Below are 22156 nucleotides of genomic sequence, written 5' to 3'. Positions count from 1 at the left end.
GAGTTAATTAGGTTCAGAGTATTTCACTGAAAGCCATCCTTTAATTATTTTTTTCAAAGTTTATTTATTTATTTTGAGAGAGCATGCACATGTGTGAGTGGAGGAGGGGCAGAGAGAGAGGGAGAGAGAGAATCCCAAGCAGGCCATGCACTGTCAGCGTGGAGCCCGATGCCCGGCTTGATCTCACAAATGATGAGATCATGACCTGAGCCGAAACCAAGAGTTAGGCGCTTAACTGACTAAACCACCCAGGCAACCTAAAAGCCATCCTTTTAAATAATAACCGTATGAGCCTTTTACAGTAAGGGTAGCCTTTTTTCCCCTAAGCAAATTTTGAAGAATTGACACTTCTTATTTTGGGAGGTGTACTATTTTTTATATGTAGTTACATATTGTTTTTTAATGTTTATTTATTTTTGAGAGTGAGTGAGTGGGGAGGGAGCAGAGAGAGAGGGAGACACAGAATCCTTAGCAGGCTCCAGGTTTCTAAGCTGTCAGCACAGAGCCAGATGTGGGGCTCAAACTTGTGAACTGTGAAATCATGACCTAAGCTGAAGTCAGATGTTCAGCCATCTGAGCCACCCAGGTGTCCCTATATGTAGTTATATTATTTTAGCCAAAAACCATTTTACATTTAAAATTTTGGTTTTTTATATTCTTATATGTTTTAAAGCATCAGATAATTTTTCTAGTTGTTTTATTTTTATTTTTATTTTTTTTTAATGTTTTTTTATTTATTTTTGAAACAGAGGGAGACAGAGCATGATCAGGGGAGGGGCAAAGAGAGAGGGAGACACAGAATCCGAAGCAGGCTCCAGGCTCTGAGCTGTCAGCACAGAGCCCGACGTGGGGCTCGAACTCACGGACTGTGAGATCATGACCTAAGCCGAAGTCGGTTGCTTAACCGACTGAGCCACCCAGGCGCCCCTTTCTAGTTGTTTTAAAGGACATTTTATGAAGAAATCTTTCATTCCTTTTCTCCTTCAGGAAACGATTATACATGGAAGTTTTCGAATATACTCGCCCTATGATGCATCCTGAACCTGGCAAATTCTACCAGATTAATCCAGAAGAATATGAACATCCAAATCCTTGGAAAGAGAGTTTCCAGCAGTTGGTATGAAGTATAAATGGAAAATACTGATTTATATTTGTAACTAAAAGTTTCTTTTTAAAAAATTTATTTAAACTTAAGAATAGGTTTTAAGGCAGTGAATATTTATCAGTCAACAAAATATTCAACAATTTTTTTTTTTTTTTCAACGTTTTTTATTTATTTTTGGGACAGAGAGAGACAGCATGAACGGGGGAGGGGCAGAGAGAGAGGGAGACACAGAATCAGAAACAGGCTCCAGGCTCCGAGCCATCAGCCCAGAGCCTGACGCGGGGCTCGAACTCACGGACCGCGAGATCGTGACCTGGCTGAAGTCGGACGCTTAACCGACTGCGCCACCCAGGCGCCCCTCAACAATTTTTTTAACTGCTGATGTATTTATTAATAATTTAAACAGTGGCAGTAAGCATCAGTAGCCCAAGAGCAGTTATACTTTATATGGATCTCTTTGAACTTTTTCTTAAATTATTAGTGTTCAGTAGTTGTTTTAAAGTTTCACATTTACCTTAATTTTCCTATGGTCTTTTATGAGTGGTTCTCAGGTGGGGATGGTTTTGCTCCACAGGAGACATTTGGCAATGTCTGGAGACCTTTTTGGTTGTCACACTGGAGAAGAGGATTCTACTGGTATCTAGTGGGTAGAGGCCAGGGATGCTGCTAAATATTTTAACAGTGATGCACAGGACAACCCCACAACAAAGAATTATCTGTCCCAAAATATCAGTAGTGCTGAGATTAGCAAATTTTGTCCTTTCTTACTGGATATTACTGAGTCATAAGCTGTTTCAGAATTTACATTGCACTATGCAACAGAAAATTAGAATAATTAAAACGTTTTTTATATTTAATAAAAAATATACAATACGAAATTAATTTAGAATATAATGTTTATATTAGTAGTTAATGTTTCTGGTTTTTTTGTTTGTTTTGTTTTTTGACATTTTAGTATAAAGGTGCACATGTAAAGCCAGGATTTGCTGAACATTTCTACAGTAATCCTGCAAGATATAAAGGAAGAGAAAATATGTTGGTATGTTTGAATCGTATTTTTACAAGACTTAAGATGGTAATCTTTCAGTTCTGTACTGATGCTTTTATTTTTTTTTTTGTAGTATTATGATACAATTGAAGATGCCCTTGGTGGGGTACAAGAAGCTCATTTTGATGGACTTATCTTTGTTCATTCTGGAATATACACTGATGAATGGATATATATTGAATCTCCAATCACCATGATTGGTGCAGGTATTTTGAGATGCATTGTCATTAAAAATTTAATATATTATTTACATGATTTTTTTTTTTTTTTAACACTAGTGACTTAAAATCCAGGGGAACCTTGGTAATACCTTAATGGTAAGAAAGAACAGGAATATTGCATATCACAGAAATGAAAACATGACAGTTCAGACATTATAGATGAATTTTTTTTTAAGATGTATATATTTCTTGATGTCTGTACTTTGTCCAACTGTCTTATTCATTAAAGAAAGAAAGATACTTGTTTTATCTTTTATTTGAAAATCAAGATGGTTAATGTTTTTATTGCTGTGTTTTTAATGAAACAGATATCCTTTGTAAATTTTTTTTGTGCTATTGGTCAGGTTTCTAAGAATTAATGTAACAGTTGTTGAGCACTGGTCAGTCATTTCAAGATTTCTTCTGCCTTTTTTAAGGACACTGTACCTGGACCATTTTAAGATAGCTAGCATTTATTACTTGTAACTGAAATTTGTATTTACTGCCCCTTGTGCTTCCCTGCTCCATTTCCACGATAGAGAATAGGGGGGGAAGGTATAGTAAATTTTGCCTAATGACTTGCAGTACTTTCCAAATCAAGGCCAGTTTGGAAATAAGTTTAAATTGGGAGGTTTCTCTCCTTCTCTACCTACTCATCATCCCCCTTCTTCTTTCCCCTCCTTAAGCTTCTTTTTCTGGTGCTGCCAGAGGTGATTTTATTTTCACAAGAAACCATTTTTTAATCTGTCATTGTATTTGATACTAAATACTATTAGTAGTTAAATATTATTAGGAGTATTGTTATATATGAATGAGTATAATAGTACTCAAATAATACCCACATTAAATATGATGGCCTGTAGTAAAGGCCAGTGAAACACAGTTACCTGATAAAATGAATATTCTTATATACTCAATACTAATGTTTTTTTAAAACTTCCCCCTCATTATGCTAAGTGAAATAAGTTAGACAAAGACAAATACCAAGTGATGTCACTTATATATGGAATCTAAAAAACAAAACAAATAACAGTAAAAAGGAAATAGACTCATAAATACAGAGAACGTATAGGTGGTTTATAGAGGGGAGGTAAGTGGACAGATAGATGAAAAAGGGGAAGGAGATTAAGAGGTACAAACTTCCCGTTATAAAATAAATGCCACAGGTTGAAAAGTATAGGATAGGGAATATAATCAGTAATATTATAATAATTTTGTGATGGTGACAGAGTAATTACACTTCCATAGTGAGCATTTTGTAATGTATATAATTATCAAGTCACTGTATTGTACACCTGAAACTAATATGTTAACTATACTTCAATTAAATTTTTTTATTAAAATTTTTCTTAAAAAATGAAAAAAAAAATGCCTCCTCCAAAAAAAGTACCCAACTTAAAACAATAAAAAGGATTTTTTTTATTATTAGTTTTATGGCAGAATATTTTTACTGATTAAAAAAATTTTTATTTCAATTTCATCTGATAAATCATGTGCTTTAAAAAGATAAAGGTAATGTGTTTTAAAATATCTTCTCCACAGCACCTGGAAAAGTAGCAGACAAAGTTATAATTGAAAACACTAGAGATTCAACCTTCGTCTTTATGGAAGGTTCTGAGGATGCTTATGTTGGATATATGACAATAAGGGTAAGGAATTTAAGATTTAGAATATGTATGTTGAAATCATTTAAGGCAGTGGTTGTCTGTTTCAAGCAGAATTTCTCCTTTTCAGTTTAACCCTGATGACAAATCTGCTCAACACCATAATGCACACCACTGCTTAGAGATTACAGTAAATTGTAGCCCTATTATTGATCACTGTATCATCCGAAGTACATGTACAGGTTAGTGTTTCCATTATGTTTTATTATGAAATGAGTTATTGGGGTGCCAGGGTGGCTCAGTCAGTTGAGTGTCCCAACTCTTGATTTCGGCTCAAGTCATGATCCCAGGGCTGTGGGATCCAGCATTGGGCTCTTCACTGAGCATAGAGCCTGCCTTGGATATATATTCTCTCTCCCTCTCTGTCTCTCTCCCCCTCCCTCCCTCCCTTCCTTTTCCCCTCTCCCCTGCTCTTGCTCTATCTCTCTCTGTCTCTCTCTTAAAAAAAAGTCACTGTATTGTTGTCCAGTAGATTTTTAAATAAATTTTTCTTCTTACAGTTGGCTCAGCAGTATGTGTTAGTGGTCAAGGAGCATGTCCCACTATCAAGCACTGTAACATCAGTGACTGTGAAAATGTTGGACTTTATATAACAGATCATGCACAGGTATTTTTTAATTTTGTGGGGTTTTTTTCTTTTTAAAATTTTTTTTAAAGTTCTGCTAATGTCTATTTCTGATTAATTGTTGCAGGGAATATATGAGGATAATGAAATTTCCAATAATGCTTTAGCTGGGATTTGGGTTAAAAATCATGGAAACCCAATTATTAGACGGAATCATATCCATCATGGACGTGATGTTGGTGTGTTCACATTTGATCATGGCATGGTAAGAACATTTATTCTTAATAAAAAAAAAAACTGACTTCTTATCAGTTAAGCTATTTTTTTTTTAAAGATTTTTATTTTAGGGACACCTGTGGGGGCTCAGTCGGTTGAGTGTCTTGACTCTTGAGTTCAGTGAAAGTCATGATCTTATAAGTCATGGGATCAAGCCCCACATCAGGCTCTACTGACATCATGGAGCCTGCTTAAGATTCTCTTCCTCTGTCTCTGCCCCTCCCTTGCTTGTACACACACACACACACACACACACACACACACACACACACACACACATATTCTCTCAAAATTTTAAAAAGAAATTTCAGCATATTTTAAAATCATTGTGCAGTAATCTGTAAATTCATGAATCTAATACTATGTGCATGTAGAGAAGATGGTGTCCTTAGGGAATTGATGAATCTTTGAGGGGAGTAAGATCTAATATAGTAGTTCTCAAATGTAAGTGTGCATAAAAATCACCCAGATATAATAAATAATATAAATGGGGATTAGGATATGCATTTTTAATAAGCACTATAAGTGAGTTGAATGCAGGTTGTTTTTAGACTACACTTTGAGAATTAATGGTTTCATCATTCCATTTTAGTGCTTTAAAATTTTTTTTAACTGGCAGAATTTTAATAAGAGATACAGTGATAATAAAATATCAGTTCTAAAACTGATGCAGCAGTTAGTGTCTTGATGGATAATATTATATTTTAAATACTATTATGTCATTTTACACAGATTTCTAGAGGCACAACTTTTTGAGCTCTCTTAGACCACTATTTTAAAATAATGGTCTTTGGTGTCTATTCAGGTATGCTTTTCATTTAATGTCTAATTTTCATTGAGGCAATTTTTAAGTCCTAGTACAACATTGGCAACATTTTTTGTTAAGGAGTCTGAGATGGGAGAAGAGGTGATGATATGGTGGGCAAATCGGGTTACAGCGAAGTTGTATTGCTGTTGTATAGCATGAATCAAGCAACAGAGGAATGTTGGATTCACATATACAAATCATCAATTAGTGAAGGAAATTTTTTATTTTTATTGTTTGTTCCAAAGCCCTAATGTAGAACTGTTTTAAAACTGATCTAGACCAGGAGGGAGCACTCTTTTATGAAATTCTGATTAGATTTAAATGGTTTCAGACCATCCAGTGCATCATACTCCTGGGGTAACTGTAACCTGCGAAGAATAGTTCACTTAAAATGTAGGCTATAACTTGGGCCTTTAAATAAGAAAGCAGAGTGGGGGAAATTAAATAAATAAATAAACAAGCAAACAAATAATAAAGAGTGGAGATGACCATTTGCCCCTCTCCAGCTGGAATAAAGAAATTGACATTTCACTGTAAATTGTACCTCTGTTTTCCAAAGAATAGGGAAATAGGAAGCATGGGAACTGGGGAGTCTGGGCAAAGGTATGGAGGATATCAAAACATAAGAATCTTGAAAATCTCCCCTTCTCCCCTGGCCTATATTGCCTATAGTTCCTAAATGGAACTCTCATTTTGTAATGGCACCACTATGCTAGTATTTCTCTGCTCGCGTTGCCTTTACACTTTGCCCCAGAGTTAACGTACAATTCTAGTATCACGTTTTTGCATTCCTCTGGTCTCATTGACAAGGGAGATTTGAAGTGCCAAGATAATTTTAATCTGAGTAAACTTCCTCATTTTTAAAAGACCTGTGGTGATGGTCACTTAACTAAAGTTCATCATAATAATTTAGTCCTCATTGTACACCTATATTTGGGCTTACAAATTTTTTAACTTGTTTTTAAACAATTCTAGGCGATGCTACAGATAGATATTTTCATTAAGGATTGATGAAGAGATTTGTAACGTATTACACATTTGTAAGGGAAGGATGGAAATTAAAGCATAACATCTTTTGGTAGGATGTTCTTCCATTTCAGGTATTCTTTTGGCTTGTCTTCTTCATCGTCTTTGTGTTGACAGCCCATGATCGGTAGGATAACATCACTGTGAATAATCTTTCTAAAATTTGACTTTGTTATCTATAGAACTTCAAAGAACATTAGAATAAACATTTAAAACTAGTTTCTATACTGTCCACTTTCTTTAAATAGACATGTATTCTCTGAATTTTTTTCCTTTACTTGCCTGCTGACATACTTAGACTTTAAATTCCTATACTCATAAGAATTAATCATAAAAGATTTTATACTCTTTTTATTTTAAAGAGTTGTTTTTGTAAAGATACTACATGCACTAGTACAAAGGACACCTCTAGGATTAAGTATGAACTCGTACAAAAAATGAGGGAATGAACACCTTATATTTCAACCTGTCACCATTCCGTCATTTATATTCTTATTTTTCTTTTGTAAAGATTTGTAACATTTGCATTCCTATAGTTATTGGTGTGTATTTATTCTATATTTATTTACCTTTAGTCCTTTTATAACAGTTTGTCCATTGCTGAATTTTTTTGATTCATCCTTTGTATGGCTGGACTTTGTCATCTAGCCATTCATTATTTGTTTTTTGGGTTTTTTTTAAGTTTATTTATTTATTTTTGAGAGAGAGAGACAGACACAGAATCCCAAGCAGGCTCCACACTGCCAGTGCAGAGCCCAGTGCCAGGCTTGAACTCACAAATTGTGAGATCACTACCTGAGCCAAATCAAGAGTCAGATGCTTAACCAACTGAGCCACCCGCCACCCCTTTTATTTATTTTTAAAAGAGGGGCTTACAAGTATTGTAGCCTGAATTCTTACCACTTGAGAACACCTACCCCATTACCTTTTAACTTGGCTAAATATACACAGTTTTGAGTGCACTTTTTTCCCCTCTGAATTTTATAGACATTTTTATATTTCTAGCATCCAGTGTAGCTGGCAAGTCTGAGATCATTCTGGGGCTTTTTTTGTTGTGTTTTTTTTTTTTTTTTTTCTTTTTCTACTTCAGTATCCTTATGTAGGTTTTTGTTGATGTTGTGTTTTACTGGGTTTTTTTTTTTATTCCATGTGTTCCTTTCTTTAGAAACTTGGCTCTCTGTGTCCCTTACTATGATTCTATAGTTCTTTTTTTCCTGTTTTGTTTCCAGTAGAGTTTTTAGCTCTAATTTTTAATGCATTTTGTTTTATGGAATTTTTCTAACGTACATAAAAGTAGAACAGTATAGTGAATGAATCTCCACGTGCCCACTTTCCACTTCAACAGCTATCTCAATTCATGGCCAATTTTGTTTCATCTGTACTTAATCACTTTACTCTCTACTCTCTAGATTATTTTGAAGCAAATCTTGGACGTCATCATATCATCTGTATATATTTCAGCATGTATCTTTAAAAAATGAGGATTCTTTATTTTTCTTTCTTTCATAGAACCAGTACCAGTCTCATTCCTAAAAACAATTTTTCTGTCATTGTTCACAGTTCCCCAATTATCTTTTTTTAATATCAAATCCATTCCAGAGTATTGTTTTGTATAAAATGTAATTAGAATACCACAGCAATACCAAACTGCTATAAAATTTTTTGAGACATTTATTCTTAATTTATGAATTTGACACATGACAGAAATTTTGAAATTGCCCTCTCTCTCATTTTCCTTTACTTTGGATAATCTCCCTTAGATAGGAAGCATAATTTCATGCTTAGTGTGTTTCCTACTCACATTTACTTCTAGTGCCTGGGATATTTCTATGAAAATGATACAGAAATATCTTTCTTATGTTCCGTTCATGCCATTAGATCTCATCACTGTAGTATTGGCTAGGCTCATTGGAACCTTCAGCTATTTGGGGGAAACTACCTTGCTAAAGGTAGAAGATAGCATTTGTTAGGTTTCAGCACCTACTCTTCCTTATCCAGATTTTGCAGTATTTGGCAAGTGTTCTGTAAATAGTAGTTTGCATTGCAGACATTTATTTCAATGAAGATAGCATGCTTTTTTTCCTCTATTTTTCATTCTTGTTTTCTTTGGAGAGTTTTAAGAGAAATTCTTGAATGCCTTTTACTTTGTCATATTTAATAAAGACTGTTGTATTTCCAAAAAATTTTAAATGAAAAAGTCCTTCGCCTTTTATTTTTATATCAGTGTTAAGTTTTTAACTTTATAGAAAGTTAATTTTCAAAAATTTATATTAATGTGTATGTCAAGGATTTAGAAACACTTGTGGTATCAAGTTAACAAGCCCTTATTTTATATATGGAAGAAGCTTGGGGTCCCTGGGCGGCTCAAGTCAGTTAAGCGTCCAGCTCTTGATTTTGGCTTGGGTCATGATCTCATGGTTCACATGTTCAAGCCTCGCATTGGGCTCTGCATTGACAGCATGGAGCCTGCTTGGAATTCTCTCTTCTCTCTCTGCCCCTACCCCCCTTTGTACTGTCTCTCTCAAAATAAATAAACTTAGAAATGTATATATGGAAGAAGCTCTTAGCAATCTGATATCTTTGAAATGATTTTTGGGGATTGTCCCAACAAAACACCCTTGCTTTTGGAGTTTTGTACATATATGTTGGAGTTTTTGTGGTCTGCATCTTACAAGGCAAAGTAGAATTCTGTCTATATCCTACTTAACATTTCTGTATTATTAGGCTATTTTACACTAAAGGCATCTCTTAAAACATGCATTCCATTAAAATGTATTTTAAAGCACAATTACATTAACTGAACCCTTTAAGCCCATAAGAGATAGATTTCTTTGTAAAATTATTAAACTATAAGTCAGTCAATCATTGTTCTGTAATGAATGTAATAAAATGACAGTTGTAGCAATAGAGAGGCTTCTGGTTTTCAAAGCATGTAGTGGGGGGGGCAGCTCCTGGAGCATGTGACTCTTGAGTGTAGGGTCGTGAGTTCAAGCCCCACATTAGGAGTAGAGTTTACTTAAAAAAAAAAAAAGTATGAAAGAAAATAATGTTTTTTCCTGCTTTCTGTTCTTGAAAGTTATTCTCAAACAAAAAATACAAGTTACAAACACCGTCTTTGATAAAACCTAGGAGACATTTTAACCTTTAAATTGCAATGTTGTAAATGACTGCATGCCTATGACCAGGGCAGCCAGTCCAGTTTAGAGCCAATTATAAAACCTTATGTTCAGGAAGATAAATTGATAAATCTGATGTGAATATAAATATATTCAAGTGTTTAAAGAACTGATCACAAGTTTAGGATAGAATTATCACTAGAGACCTAAGCAAAGGAGAACAAGATAATTACTAACTTCAATAAAAAGTTGTATGGCAAAGAATATGTAGTTGTACTTTATGGCTCAGCTCTGAGTAGCACAGTAATCTTAACCAAAATTGTGATATAACTACATTGGAATGACAGTGTGAATGTGTGTGATGGGAGATAGAAATAGAAAGAGCTAAATTGTTACCTTCTATAATAGGAAGTCAGTGGATAATCCCTAAAACTGCAAGCTGAAGATACAATACAAGTTGTTTTTTGGTTGTTTTTTTTTTTTTTTAATGTTTATTTTGAGAGAGCGAGCACAAGTGGAAGGGGGCAGAGAGAAAGGGAGACACAGAATCCCAAACATCTGTGCTGGTGGCGCGAAGCCTGCTTAGGATTCTGTCTCTCCCTCTCTCTCTGCCCCTCCCCTGCTTGTGTGACCGCTTGCTCACTCACTCTCTCTCTCTCTCAATATAAATAAACTTTAAAAAAATAGATAGATAAAAAGAAACAGCTAAATGAATGGAAACGGGGGCCATTAGATCAGGGAAAATGAGGAGAGGCGGCTACTGTTTGCCTTAATAAACTTGTGGATCTAGTTGACTATCTTAGGGGTGCCTGGGTGGCTTAGTGGGTTAAGTGTCCAACTCTTGATTTCAGCTCAGGTCATGATCTCACAGTTTGTGAGTTCAGGCCCTACATCAGGCTCTGTGCTGATGGTGTGGAGCCTGCTTGGGATTCTCTCTCTCTCTCCCTCTTCTTTCTGTCACTCTCCAACTCGTATGTGCTCGCACTCTCTCAAAGTAAAAAAATAAACTTAACAAAATAAATTGCTTTAGTTGACTATCTTAACTATACAGAATCAAAACCTAAAGAAAACAGAAAGAGCATCCCTGCATTTGAATCATGTTTAGTCAATACATAGCAAAATATACTTGCAGTACTGTATGTTTAGTATAGTCAGTAGATGACAGTGGGCTGTTACTGAAATCTTTATGGAAGCCCAATAAGCAGCACATTTCCTTGCCATATTCTGAACAGATTAAGAAATAAAGCCATGAGGTAGCAGAAGGGGGCTGAAATAGCATTTTATTAACCCTTAAAGAGCTAAGTTGGAGAATACAACCTAGAACAAGAACCACATGGATCTGGTTGTAATTGCACCCCAAAATTAAATAAGCTTACCCACTTAGTCCTAAGATTTGTTTGTGGAATAGTAGCAGAAGGCATGCTCCCTCAGGGCAGCTCACTTCTGTGAGGAAAAGAGTGAAGCTGAATGAGCATACCCAGTTTATTCTTCCCCAAGTTTACCAATCAGAGAAGTCATTCAACTCCCAGCAGAAAGAAACTAGGAGCCTAATTGAACTCCTTTCTCAATAATGAAAACATCAGAAATGTGGATTCATTCCAACCTAACATTAAGTCCATTTGGTCTGAACTCTTTAAATTTCTTGTTTTTTTCTTTGATGCTCAGTTTTGCCATAATAGTCTGTATATATATCCATTATACATCCATTTTTATTTGGTATAAAATCAAAGAAGCTTTTCATATTTAAAAAAGTTATTTTTCAAAGTTACAGATAGTATGTACTTGTAGAAAATGAATCCAGAAACTACTTCTGAATGTTATTCTCAGAGGTGTGTCTTCTTAAAGAGTTAAATATATAGTAAACTATTCAGATTTACATCCTGTTTTTAGCCTCTACTAGATTTTGCAGAAAGTTAATTAGTTCTTACTTGAGTGTTTTGTGTGTGAAGTCCTGTATAGCTGCACCAGAAATTAGTATATTCATTTCTATATAGGAGCTTATGATCAGTTAGAAATGGATATGACCAATATGGAAGTAGTACAAAGCAGTACTTAGAGGTAGCATAAGAAAGTACTTAGTATTAAAGAGAATTTAAAGAATGGAGAACACCTTCAGTTTTTGAAGGGAGATAGACCAGGAGTTTAAGTGCCATCTTAGGAATGTCTTATTTTTTTCTCTTAATTATTTACTCTTGATTGGATCTTAGAATTTAGGATATCAGTATTACAGTAACTTTGACTCTCATTACAAGTAAGTGAAGCATGTCCAAAAAATAAAAAAAAAAAAATAAGCATGTCTGTTACAGAAGATTTAAGAAACTAAGAGAAGTGTAAAGGATACAAAAAGTCATCCATAATACTTCTCAGATAATCATGCCCTCATATTTTTGTTTTATTCTTCAAGTTTTTCTTGAAATAAAATTGAGATCATATTTAATGTATACTATCTTAGATAGCATGTAGAGCATAAACATAAGTCTTCAGAAGGGTTTTATTGTCTCTGATTATGTCCTTAAGTCAACTTTTTAGAAAGTTTGATTTCTTGGGGCATTTTTAACTACAAGGATTTATTTTATTTAATACGTAATAAGTCTTTGTTAAAGGATCTATATATTTATTGGGTAATGGTGTTTATTTGCATTTATTGAATAAATCTTTCCCTATTTTTCTTTCCTGGCTTTGAGTATACTGAGACTAATTAGAGAATTTGTACTTATGTTTTACTAAAATACTTAAATCTCTTCGTGTTTATCATTTGAAATTTAGTGTATATCTGTGTTTTATTCTTACTCAACATTTCTGATACTTAATTTAGAGGTATACATTAAAAAGGTCAATTTTTTTAATGTCATTTCTTTTTGGAAGGTAGCCTTACCTACAGTTTAATTTCTGTGTTTTTCAGGGTTACTTTGAAAGTTGCAACATACACAGAAACAGAATAGCAGGCTTTGAAGTAAAAGCCTATGCTAACCCCACGGTGGTTCGATGTGAAATTCATCATGGGCAGACTGGAGGAATATATGTGCATGAGAAAGGAAGAGGACAATTCATAGAGAATAAAATCTATGCAAACAACTTTGCAGGTGTATGGATTACCTCAAATAGTGACCCAACAATAAGGTATTTATATGTAATTATGGATGGAAATTACTTTGTCACATTGTTTTGTGTTATAAGAAAAGTCAGGATACTTAGCTTTAACTCTCAGTGTTTTTCCTAGACACCTGACTGCTGTAAAATAGATTTTCCTAGTAAATGTCTATGCATCTGAATGAGTATAACAATTGCTTTTATTTTAGGGTGTTCGTTTTTTAGTGATCTAAGCCATGCATTAATAATATTTTATGAACAATTGCAAATGCTGAGATTTTTATTTTAAATTTATCAAACTGCACTATAAATGGGTATGTAGAGCCATGAACTTTCTCTTGGAACCTGAATGATCTTGTCTTCTCTTTTTGTCTGAGAGCAAGTAGCATAAATCAGGAAAGTAGCTATCTCAAAGATTCTTGGACAGAGAGTCCAAGAATAACAAAAAGTCAAAACTTTCCTTTAATAGTTCCTACCACTCCCTCTGGCCACAGTAAGGAAACAAACAGATACATTCTGAAAGGCATTGACTAAGACTGTAGAACAGAACTATTATAATTTGATCAATGATAATTTATTTTTAATTGCCAAGTTTTATTTTCTGCTGGCTTTATGAAAGTAGATTATGGGATTTCCATCTTGTTAATATTCAGCAAACGTTTCCAGATCAGCTAAAAAACAGTTCTTCTCATTGTGTTAGCTATTTTGAGGGGGGATTTTTAAGAATGTTATTTTGGGGGTGCCTGGGTGGCTTGGTCAGTTAATAAGCGTCCAACTTTTGATTTCGTCTCAGGTCATGATCTCGGGGTTCATGGGATCAAACCCCACATCAGCTCTGCACTGACAGAGCAGAGCCTGCTTGGGATTCTCTCCCTCCCACCCTTCCTCCCTCCCCCCCCCCCTTTCTCTCCCACCTCCCCCCCCCCCCGCTTGTGTGTACCCATGCTCTCTCAAAATAAATATTTTGGGGAAAAAAAGAATGTTATTTTGTCTCAAATACCAGGAGGCTCTTCTAAGCTTTAGGTCTTAGAAAAACTGCAAGGGAATTTAGAAATCATCTAATCTGAGTCCCTCATTTTACAGATTAGGAAATTGAGGCCCTTAAAAGATAAATAATTTTTTAAGGTCACATGATTATGAGTGGCCTTACAGTTTATTGTGTAAAACAAGTAAGCTTGTAGATGTTTGAATAGATCTTTATTTTTATTATTTATTAATTATAGGGGAAATTCTATATTTAATGGAAATCAAGGGGGAGTTTACATCTTTGGTGATGGACGAGGCCTTATTGAAGGAAATGACATTTATGGTAAGCATGTGGTTTTGCTGTATACAGTCTTGGAGCTTGGCCTTTCTTCTTGACATTAACACAGTGGACCACTTTGAAACCATCCAAATAGGATAATTGATCCAGTTTCTTTAAACTCTCAATAAAGATTATTTCTGATCTATTTACTTAATAGTCATTATTCACTTAACATTTACTGAGTACCCACTGTGTACCAATCACTATGCCAGATTATCAGTGATGAAAATATAAATATGACTTTAGTCTCAGAAGTATCTACAGTTTCCTTAGATTCACTTCATTAACTTTGGTACTAACTATAAAAGGAAAATACTCCTCATTAAAACTTTTTGAGATATTAATTCAGCAAACCATTATTAGGTGTCTGTATGCCAGACACTGATATGTTCCTGGGCTTTGTCTTTTGCTAATACTTAACATAAAGCTTACTTAGTTTCAGGCATTATTCTGAACACCTTACCTGAATTAAGTCATATAATATTCACATCAACCCTGTGAAGTAGACACTATTAAATATCCCCACTTACTGATCAGGAAACAAAGGTATGATGAGGTTAAGTATCTTACAGTCACACAGGAAGGTAGAATTCCTGGGATTCAAAATTTGGCAGCCTGACTTCTGAGTCTCTACTCTTAACCATTATACCCATACTGCCTACAGTTTTTCTTTTTATACTCCTGGTTCCCTTAGTTTTTTTTAATGTTCATGGCCCACAAATATCTTTCTGAATATGACATATTCACAGACTAATGCTTTTCCTAAAATTGTAAAAATGTTTATTGTGTAATGCAAAACTCTTACTGTGTTGCACTAGGCTCCTTATGTTGACATTGTAACTTTTATTTTTAAATAGGCAATGCACTAGCAGGAATTCAGATTAGGACAAACAGTTGTCCAATTGTTCGACATAACAAAATTCATGATGGCCAGCATGGTGGGATTTATGTGGTAAGTTAATGAATATAGTTCTAGAATGCCATGCATTAAAACCAAGAGAGAAGGGGTAGGCCACATTCAACTTGTAGAGTATGAATTTATGACTCTATTTAATACTTATACAATAAGACTCTTGTTCTTTCTGCCAGTATATATGAATAACTTACTTTTATAGTGTGGGTAGTGTTCTGTAAAATTCAGTCAACTGACTGAATTTAGGCATAGAAGTATCTTCTTACTAATTTTTTAAAGTTTTATCTATTTAAGAAATCTCTGCCCCCCCAGCATGAGGTTCATGACCCTAAAAAAATCAAGAGTCGCACGCTCTTCTGAGCGAGCCAGTCAGGTGCCCCTAGACTTGAATCTTTTTGAATATTTTTTGAAAAGCCATTTTCTCATTTGAATTTATGTTGAAACATAATTGAGCATCTTACAAAATTGTAAAAATATATATTAGTCCTATGTCTTCTGTTACCATGGTGTCTCAAACTATTACAACCGATTCAAGTGAGAAAATGCAGGAAGTTTTAGAAAGGTCCTTGTGTAATGCTAGGTGTGACTCTAATTTTTATTTTCAGTTCTAGAAATGTCCGTATCTTAAATCTTCTCAAAAATTTTAGTAACCTAAGACCTTTTTTTGAATTATTTCATCAGTTAATAAATTTGAAATAACTATTAACTTACTAAATGAAAGATAAGCTTTTTTGCTGAAGAAAATTGAATGCTACTACTCTTTCTATAATAGATTTAAAAGTACAAAACCGCATAACAGTATATAAACTTCTGGAGCTTAAATTCGTGTAGAGACTACATAAAAACAATGTAATCATTACCTCTTTAACCAGATTAAAAAATAAAAATTGAGATTTTTTTATGATAACTGTCTTTAAAGGGGGAATATAAACTATTTCTAGAAGATATATATGTATATATATATTGTAATGTTTCTAAAAGATATGTATTGTAATTTATTGTAATAAATTTTATTTAGCATGAGAAAGGACAAGGAGTAATAGAAGAGAATGAAGTTTATAGTAATACTCTGGCTGGGGTCTGGGTGACAACTGGCAGTACTCCAGTACTGAGAAGAAACAGGATACATAGTGGGAAGCAGGTAAAATTATTTTGGACTCTTATTTGGGAAACACATTGTTGGTAAACACTTTCTTGTCATCTGAAAAATAATTTTTTTAAATTTTAGGTTGGTGTTTATTTTTATGACAATGGACATGGAGTGCTAGAGGACAATGATATCTATAATCATATGTATTCAGGGGTTCAGATAAGGTAAACATTTTCACATTTTGCTTTCGGGAAGAAGTTGGGTGGGAGTATGTGGGGCATGTAGAACTTGTTATTTAATGCTCAATCTTTATTCCTCCATATATATATTCACTCTCTCTTATCACATGCTCAGCTTTAATTGTCAGAATATAACTTCTCTTGAACAACTTGAAGATGGTAGCCAGTGGCACATATGCCTGCCATAAGTGCACATTTCCTCTGTTCTCCAGTGTAACGGTTGTAGTTGCCAGTGTACTCCATCATACTTGGAAAAGTGGAAGGCTGTATAAAAACACTTATGAACTATACCTGGCATGGTGTAGGCACTTAGTAGATGGGAGCTTCTTTTTTTACACTATTTCTGTAAAATTAATAGTTTTTTAAATCCCTCTTTCCTGTATTTTAACAGTTTTAAAAACTGTAATAGTACTTAAATTCCGCCCTTCATTTTATATATGAGGGGAGCATGCAGTAATAGTCGTTTAATCTAACTTCCCTCAGTTTAGTTTGTATATTATTAGGAGACTGTATAGTAGTAATATAATCTATAACTAAGTGTATTCTATAGTAATTAGAATTAAGCAAAATTAAATCAGTGTCTTTACCAATAAATTTTCTCAGAGCATTTTGGAAGGATGCCATTGTTATATTTATTCTTACTGTGATTAATATGAATTTTTCCACTGTTACCTCACATAACATGGATAAGAGAGTAAAAGCAATTTATTTTTTAACGTTTTTATTTTTGAGACACACGCGCGCGGGGCACACACACACACACGCACAATGTGAGTGGGGGAGGGGCAGAGAGAGGGGGACACACAGAATCCGAAGGAGGCTCCAGGCTCCAAGCTATCAGCACAGAGCCCAACACAAGGCTCAAACTCATGAACCACAAGATCAAGACCTGAGCCGAAGTCGAATGCTTTAACTTACTGAGCCACCCTGGTACCCTGGGAGTAGAAGCAATTTAAATGGCATTATTTTCTATTGTATCCATAGGACTGGAAGCAACCCCAAAATTAGACGTAACAAAATTTGGGGAGGACAGAATGGTGGAATTCTTGTTTATAATTCTGGTACGTTTAATCTTTCATCTTTTTCTCATTGCTAATTGCCTTTAAAATATACTTTCCAAATAACATAACCTACATTTTTACACTTGTAGGTCTAGGCTGTATAGAAGACAATGAAATATTTGACAATGCAATGGCTGGAGTCTGGATTAAGACAGATAGTAATCCTACACTAAGAAGAAATAAAATCCATGATGGAAGAGATGGTGGCATCTGTATATTTAATGGGGGTCGAGGTATCGTTGTTAATTTTGCATTAGTAAAAAACCAAGTTTTTTGTTATTCTTCTTCCATATCTTTAATGATTAGTGACATTACCAATTAATATGTTATAAATGAGTGAATCTCAAGTTTATTTCTTTATCAGGTCTTGAGATGGTTTAAGAGATTAGTGCCTAGAGGTAAAGGAGACAAATGTTAACATAATTTTTTTTTTCTTTTGTAGTCATCTTGACTATGCCAGTTGTTAGGCTTTTTTAAGGTAGAATTTGTTTACATCCTCTCTCTGGACTTAATATTTAGAATAGTGATAGGATTATAATAAACCTCAAAGTCCAGTTACATAACTAGATGAGAAATTAATTGGGTCTGTAAATATATGAAAATGTCTGTAGTAAAGAAATACTGCTTTGTAACTGTTTACAACTGTGTTGGAGAATGGAATTAATGAAGCCCAGCGGGCATGCCTGGTTTTGTATACATAAAGGTCAGCTCATTTTGCATTGAGGCAAAAGTTCCACAGTCCCTGCCCCTTGCAAATGCAGGTTGCTTATAGAGAGAGACTAGGGGAGAATGTCAAATGTAAATTTATCATCATTCCTGAAATGTCAGTAACCCAGCACTGTACATATCTTATACAGGATAGCTAGTTATTGCTACAACATACCAGTCAACAAAGTTTACTACTACAGCCAAGCAGTGATGATTCCATTAATGACAGAGACTCTGAAGGAGCTTAGAATTTAGTAATAAAGTAACATATCTGATAGGAGTATTTACAAGGTATAACGAGGAAACACAATACAGTGGATGGTTTTATTTGTAAGGTGTTGAGAAAAGGTTCATGGAGTAAAATCACTCTTGAGCTGTGCCTTGAAAAATAAGTATTCACAGGTCAATGGGGTGGGGAGGTCATTCCAGGTGTAGAAAGCATACTTATTTCAGTTTCATTTGTTCTGTACATATTAACTGAATACTCATGTACTAACAACTGTGATACCGATGCTAAAGATACAATGCTAAATAAAAACAGTACTACATCCAGAAAGTTTATAGTCTAATGGCACATTAAAACAACTAGAAGAAACAAAGTGGTTTAGTAAGACAAAGAGATACTGAAAGGTGAGCCTAGAAAAGAGGCAGGGCCCAAATCTTAAGAGACTTTGTACATGGAATTCAGACTGGATCTTAGCAAAAGCAAAATTACAGATAGGGACTTGAAGCAATTTAAGGTCAAGACTGAAATACCACAGATGGGTCAAATGTCTACAGAAATAAAAACCATGTTTCACGTCTTCAGGGAGCAGAGAAACACTAGTACACAACTAATAATTGTCTATACATAAATAGGTTTTATAGGAGTAATATAGCTTAATATTTATTTAGTGCTGTGTACTTTTACATATATTAATTCATGTGATCCCCATTATAACCCTATATGGTAGGTGCTATTATTCCCATTTTACAGATAAGGACATGGAGACAAAGAGTAGGTAAGTAATTTACCTACTCAGAGCTAGGAGGAGGTGAAATCAGTGTTTGAAGACCAAAAGTCTAATAATTCCTCAGCTCACTATCGATCATTATGTTATACTCCCAGAAGAGAGAATAATAAATTTGATGGAGAGAAACTAAAAATCTTCCAGAGGACGTGACATTAGGAAGAAAGAGAGTAGGACATTCCAGAATGAGGAAATAATACAAACCATAGCATTAGAGATAAAAACGTATAGCATATTCAAGGCATAGGTAATGTAGGAAGACAGAATAGGTTGGGGAATATTTTGAAAGGCTTTAAATGGCAACTTAATTTTAAACTTTATTCTGAAAATACTTTTTAAGCAGAGAGGTATGTGATAAAGCTGTAGGTCACTGGGAAAAATAACAGCAAAAGAGACTGGAGTAAAAGAAATTGGTCAAATAATGATTATTATAGTAATGGCCAGAAATAATCAGGGCTTGAATGAAAACAGGGTGCTGCAGAGGTTCCAGAAACATTTAAAAGGAATTAATTTTAATTCAGTATTTTTGTGAGAAAAACTACGTGCCAGCCACTGGGGATGCAATGGTGAATGAACTGCACATGGTTCCTGCTACCCTGGGATTTCCAGTTATTTGTTAGTATGGTTACATGGCAATTTTCAGTTAAGTCTTACATTCTTTTGAATTACTAATAAACTTTCCTTTCAGCTGAAAAGTTAGTCCTGTGAATTTTATACAATGCAATTAATAAGAAACTAAAAGAATACTTAAATACCACCAAAACACCTAGTAAAACTTGTGTGCATTAGTCTTAATCTGAGGAAATATTTTATTATAGGTCTCCTTGAAGAAAATGACATTTTCAGGAATGCTCAAGCAGGTGTTCTCATCAGCACTAATAGTCATCCAGTCTTAAGGAAAAACAGAATATTTGATGGATTTGCTGCAGGTTTGTATTTTCTTTTGTTACCTGTAGCTTGTTTTCTATAAAGTGTTTTTTAGTCTATTCTCTTTTGCTTTATAACTAAAGGTGTAAATTGTATTACAAAAGTGGCTGAATGCCTATCAATTTACAATCGCTTATTAGAGTACCCAATCCAAGTTCTGGATTCTCCTACTCTAAGCCCAACTTTTAAGAAATGTCTCTATTAATGTCCGGTAGTAATTATGAAACATTATTTGGGATAGAATGCAGGCTTGTACTACAGACAAATTCAAGCCCTCTGGCTTCACAAAGTATTACACATATATTTCAACTTTTTGCCAATGAAGAGGACAATTATTTTTATCCCAAATAACCATTCAGCTCCTTTTTTCTTTATGTGTATAACTAATGGCTACCTCACCATACTTCTGAGCATTTATCCTCTTCTTAGTTTGCAAAGAAAGTAGTATGTTATGAACCATCTGTAGCATTGCTCACTTTGGCAAGGAGAGTGGACTAGTAACAGTGGAAAATAAGTGTTATTCTCAAGGACTCTAACATTTCATCTTATTCTTTAGATATTAAGAGTTAATACACTTGTTAGTTTTTATTTGCTGTATTGCAGGTTTCTTTTAGGAAACTGTATAATGTGATGATGTATCTACTGTTTGTAAATTTTACTTCAGGTATTGAAATTACAAATCATGCGACTGCAACACTAGAAGGCAATCAGATTTTTAACAACCGGTTTGGAGGCTTATTTTTAGCATCTGGTGTTAATGTGACAATGAAAGGTATGTTGGAGTCTGCTCTGCCTATAAATATAGAAAATACGCCATGAAAAAATAATGGTATCAGAAGCCATTGGTATTTGACTGCTTTGTCAGTCTACCAAGACCTATTTTCCTGTTTACCAAGACTGCAACTCACCTATTTTCTAAGTTTCAGGTTATTCTAAACAGTTGGAATCTCTTACACAAGGAAAATCCTTTAAGGTGTTTTACTCAATTGGCTAGCCTTCTTTAAAGATCTTAAAAAGTGACTCTTCTTTAAAATAGACTATCTATTTTTATCTTAAGTCTTCTATATTTTGTCTTTGTCCTCTAGAATTTTATTTTTTTCTTTTATTACAGACAACAAAATAATGAACAATCAAGATGCCATAGAAAAGGCTGTTAGTAGAGGCCAATGTTTATATAAAATATCAAGTTATACCAGCTATCCCATGCATGATTTCTACAGGTATATTTCTAAATTACTTGAGTCTTGGAAAGGGGGAGTTTGTGATTTTTCTTTTTCTGTGTGTGTGTGTGTTTTCTAAACTGGCAATACCTAACATTTTTAGATCTCTTTCTCTTAAGGCAGAGGAAATGGGGTATTTGCCAATGGAAAGAAAATATAACTGCGAACTTTATATTTGTCCACATTGAGTTCTGTGGTCAGTCTACTTGAGGATTGTATGTTGGGGACCATAAATATGAAAATACAATACTGCAGTAACTATTCCTATCACTAGAAAGATGGAACACAATGCTTATTTGTTTGCCTAGGAGTTTCAAAGTAAAGCTGTCATTAAGTGTTCCATATACCCTAGTCACTGAGTGGTTTTTGACTCCCTTCTCCCCCAAGTTGATTCAATACAGACTTTGATAGGTTAAATTGCAAATCAGTGGCTTTTCTCAGAAGACACAGGAGATTCACTTATTACATTTAAGTCCTTTTGCAGAATTAATGTGGCATGGGGCCACAAAATGGTTTTGGTCCTCTTTTCTTGTAAACCAAAGGTCATACATAGGGTGAAATACCATGTTTTGAGGAAATCTCATGTTCAAGAAAAATAATGTGAGCTTTTGCTTTTTAGATGTCACACTTGTAACACCACAGATCGAAATGCCATATGTGTGAACTGCATTAAGAAGTGCCATCAGGGACATGATGTAGAATTTATTAGACATGATAGGTATGTAGCACACTTACTTGCTCTATTACCCACTTATTTTCCCCCTCACTTTCCTAATTTTTGGGT

General features: G+C 34.4%; 1 protein-coding gene across 1 annotated transcript in view; it reads left to right on the top strand.

Annotated features, from left to right (window-relative positions):
* The window catches only part of FBXO11 (F-box protein 11), an 84297-nt gene that overhangs the window by 60799 nt on the left and 1342 nt on the right, over nt 1-22156 (top strand). The window contains exons 5-22 of the mRNA XM_042932216.1: nt 988-1117; nt 2061-2144; nt 2227-2359; nt 3896-4002; nt 4088-4199; nt 4518-4624; nt 4710-4847; nt 12711-12928; nt 14122-14207; nt 15062-15156; nt 16136-16258; nt 16346-16431; nt 17431-17507; nt 17597-17740; nt 20044-20154; nt 20817-20924; nt 21264-21372; nt 21992-22090. Coding sequence (XP_042788150.1) covers nt 988-1117; nt 2061-2144; nt 2227-2359; nt 3896-4002; nt 4088-4199; nt 4518-4624; nt 4710-4847; nt 12711-12928; nt 14122-14207; nt 15062-15156; nt 16136-16258; nt 16346-16431; nt 17431-17507; nt 17597-17740; nt 20044-20154; nt 20817-20924; nt 21264-21372; nt 21992-22090 — 2067 coding nt within the window. The remainder of the gene's footprint in view (nt 1-987; nt 1118-2060; nt 2145-2226; nt 2360-3895; nt 4003-4087; nt 4200-4517; nt 4625-4709; nt 4848-12710; nt 12929-14121; nt 14208-15061; nt 15157-16135; nt 16259-16345; nt 16432-17430; nt 17508-17596; nt 17741-20043; nt 20155-20816; nt 20925-21263; nt 21373-21991; nt 22091-22156) is intronic.

Source organism: Panthera leo, chromosome A3, assembly GCF_018350215.1.
Source record: "Panthera leo isolate Ple1 chromosome A3, P.leo_Ple1_pat1.1, whole genome shotgun sequence".
In the NCBI taxonomy this organism is placed as follows: domain Eukaryota; kingdom Metazoa; phylum Chordata; class Mammalia; order Carnivora; family Felidae; genus Panthera; species Panthera leo.
This window is presented reverse-complemented; position numbering and strand designations above follow the sequence as displayed.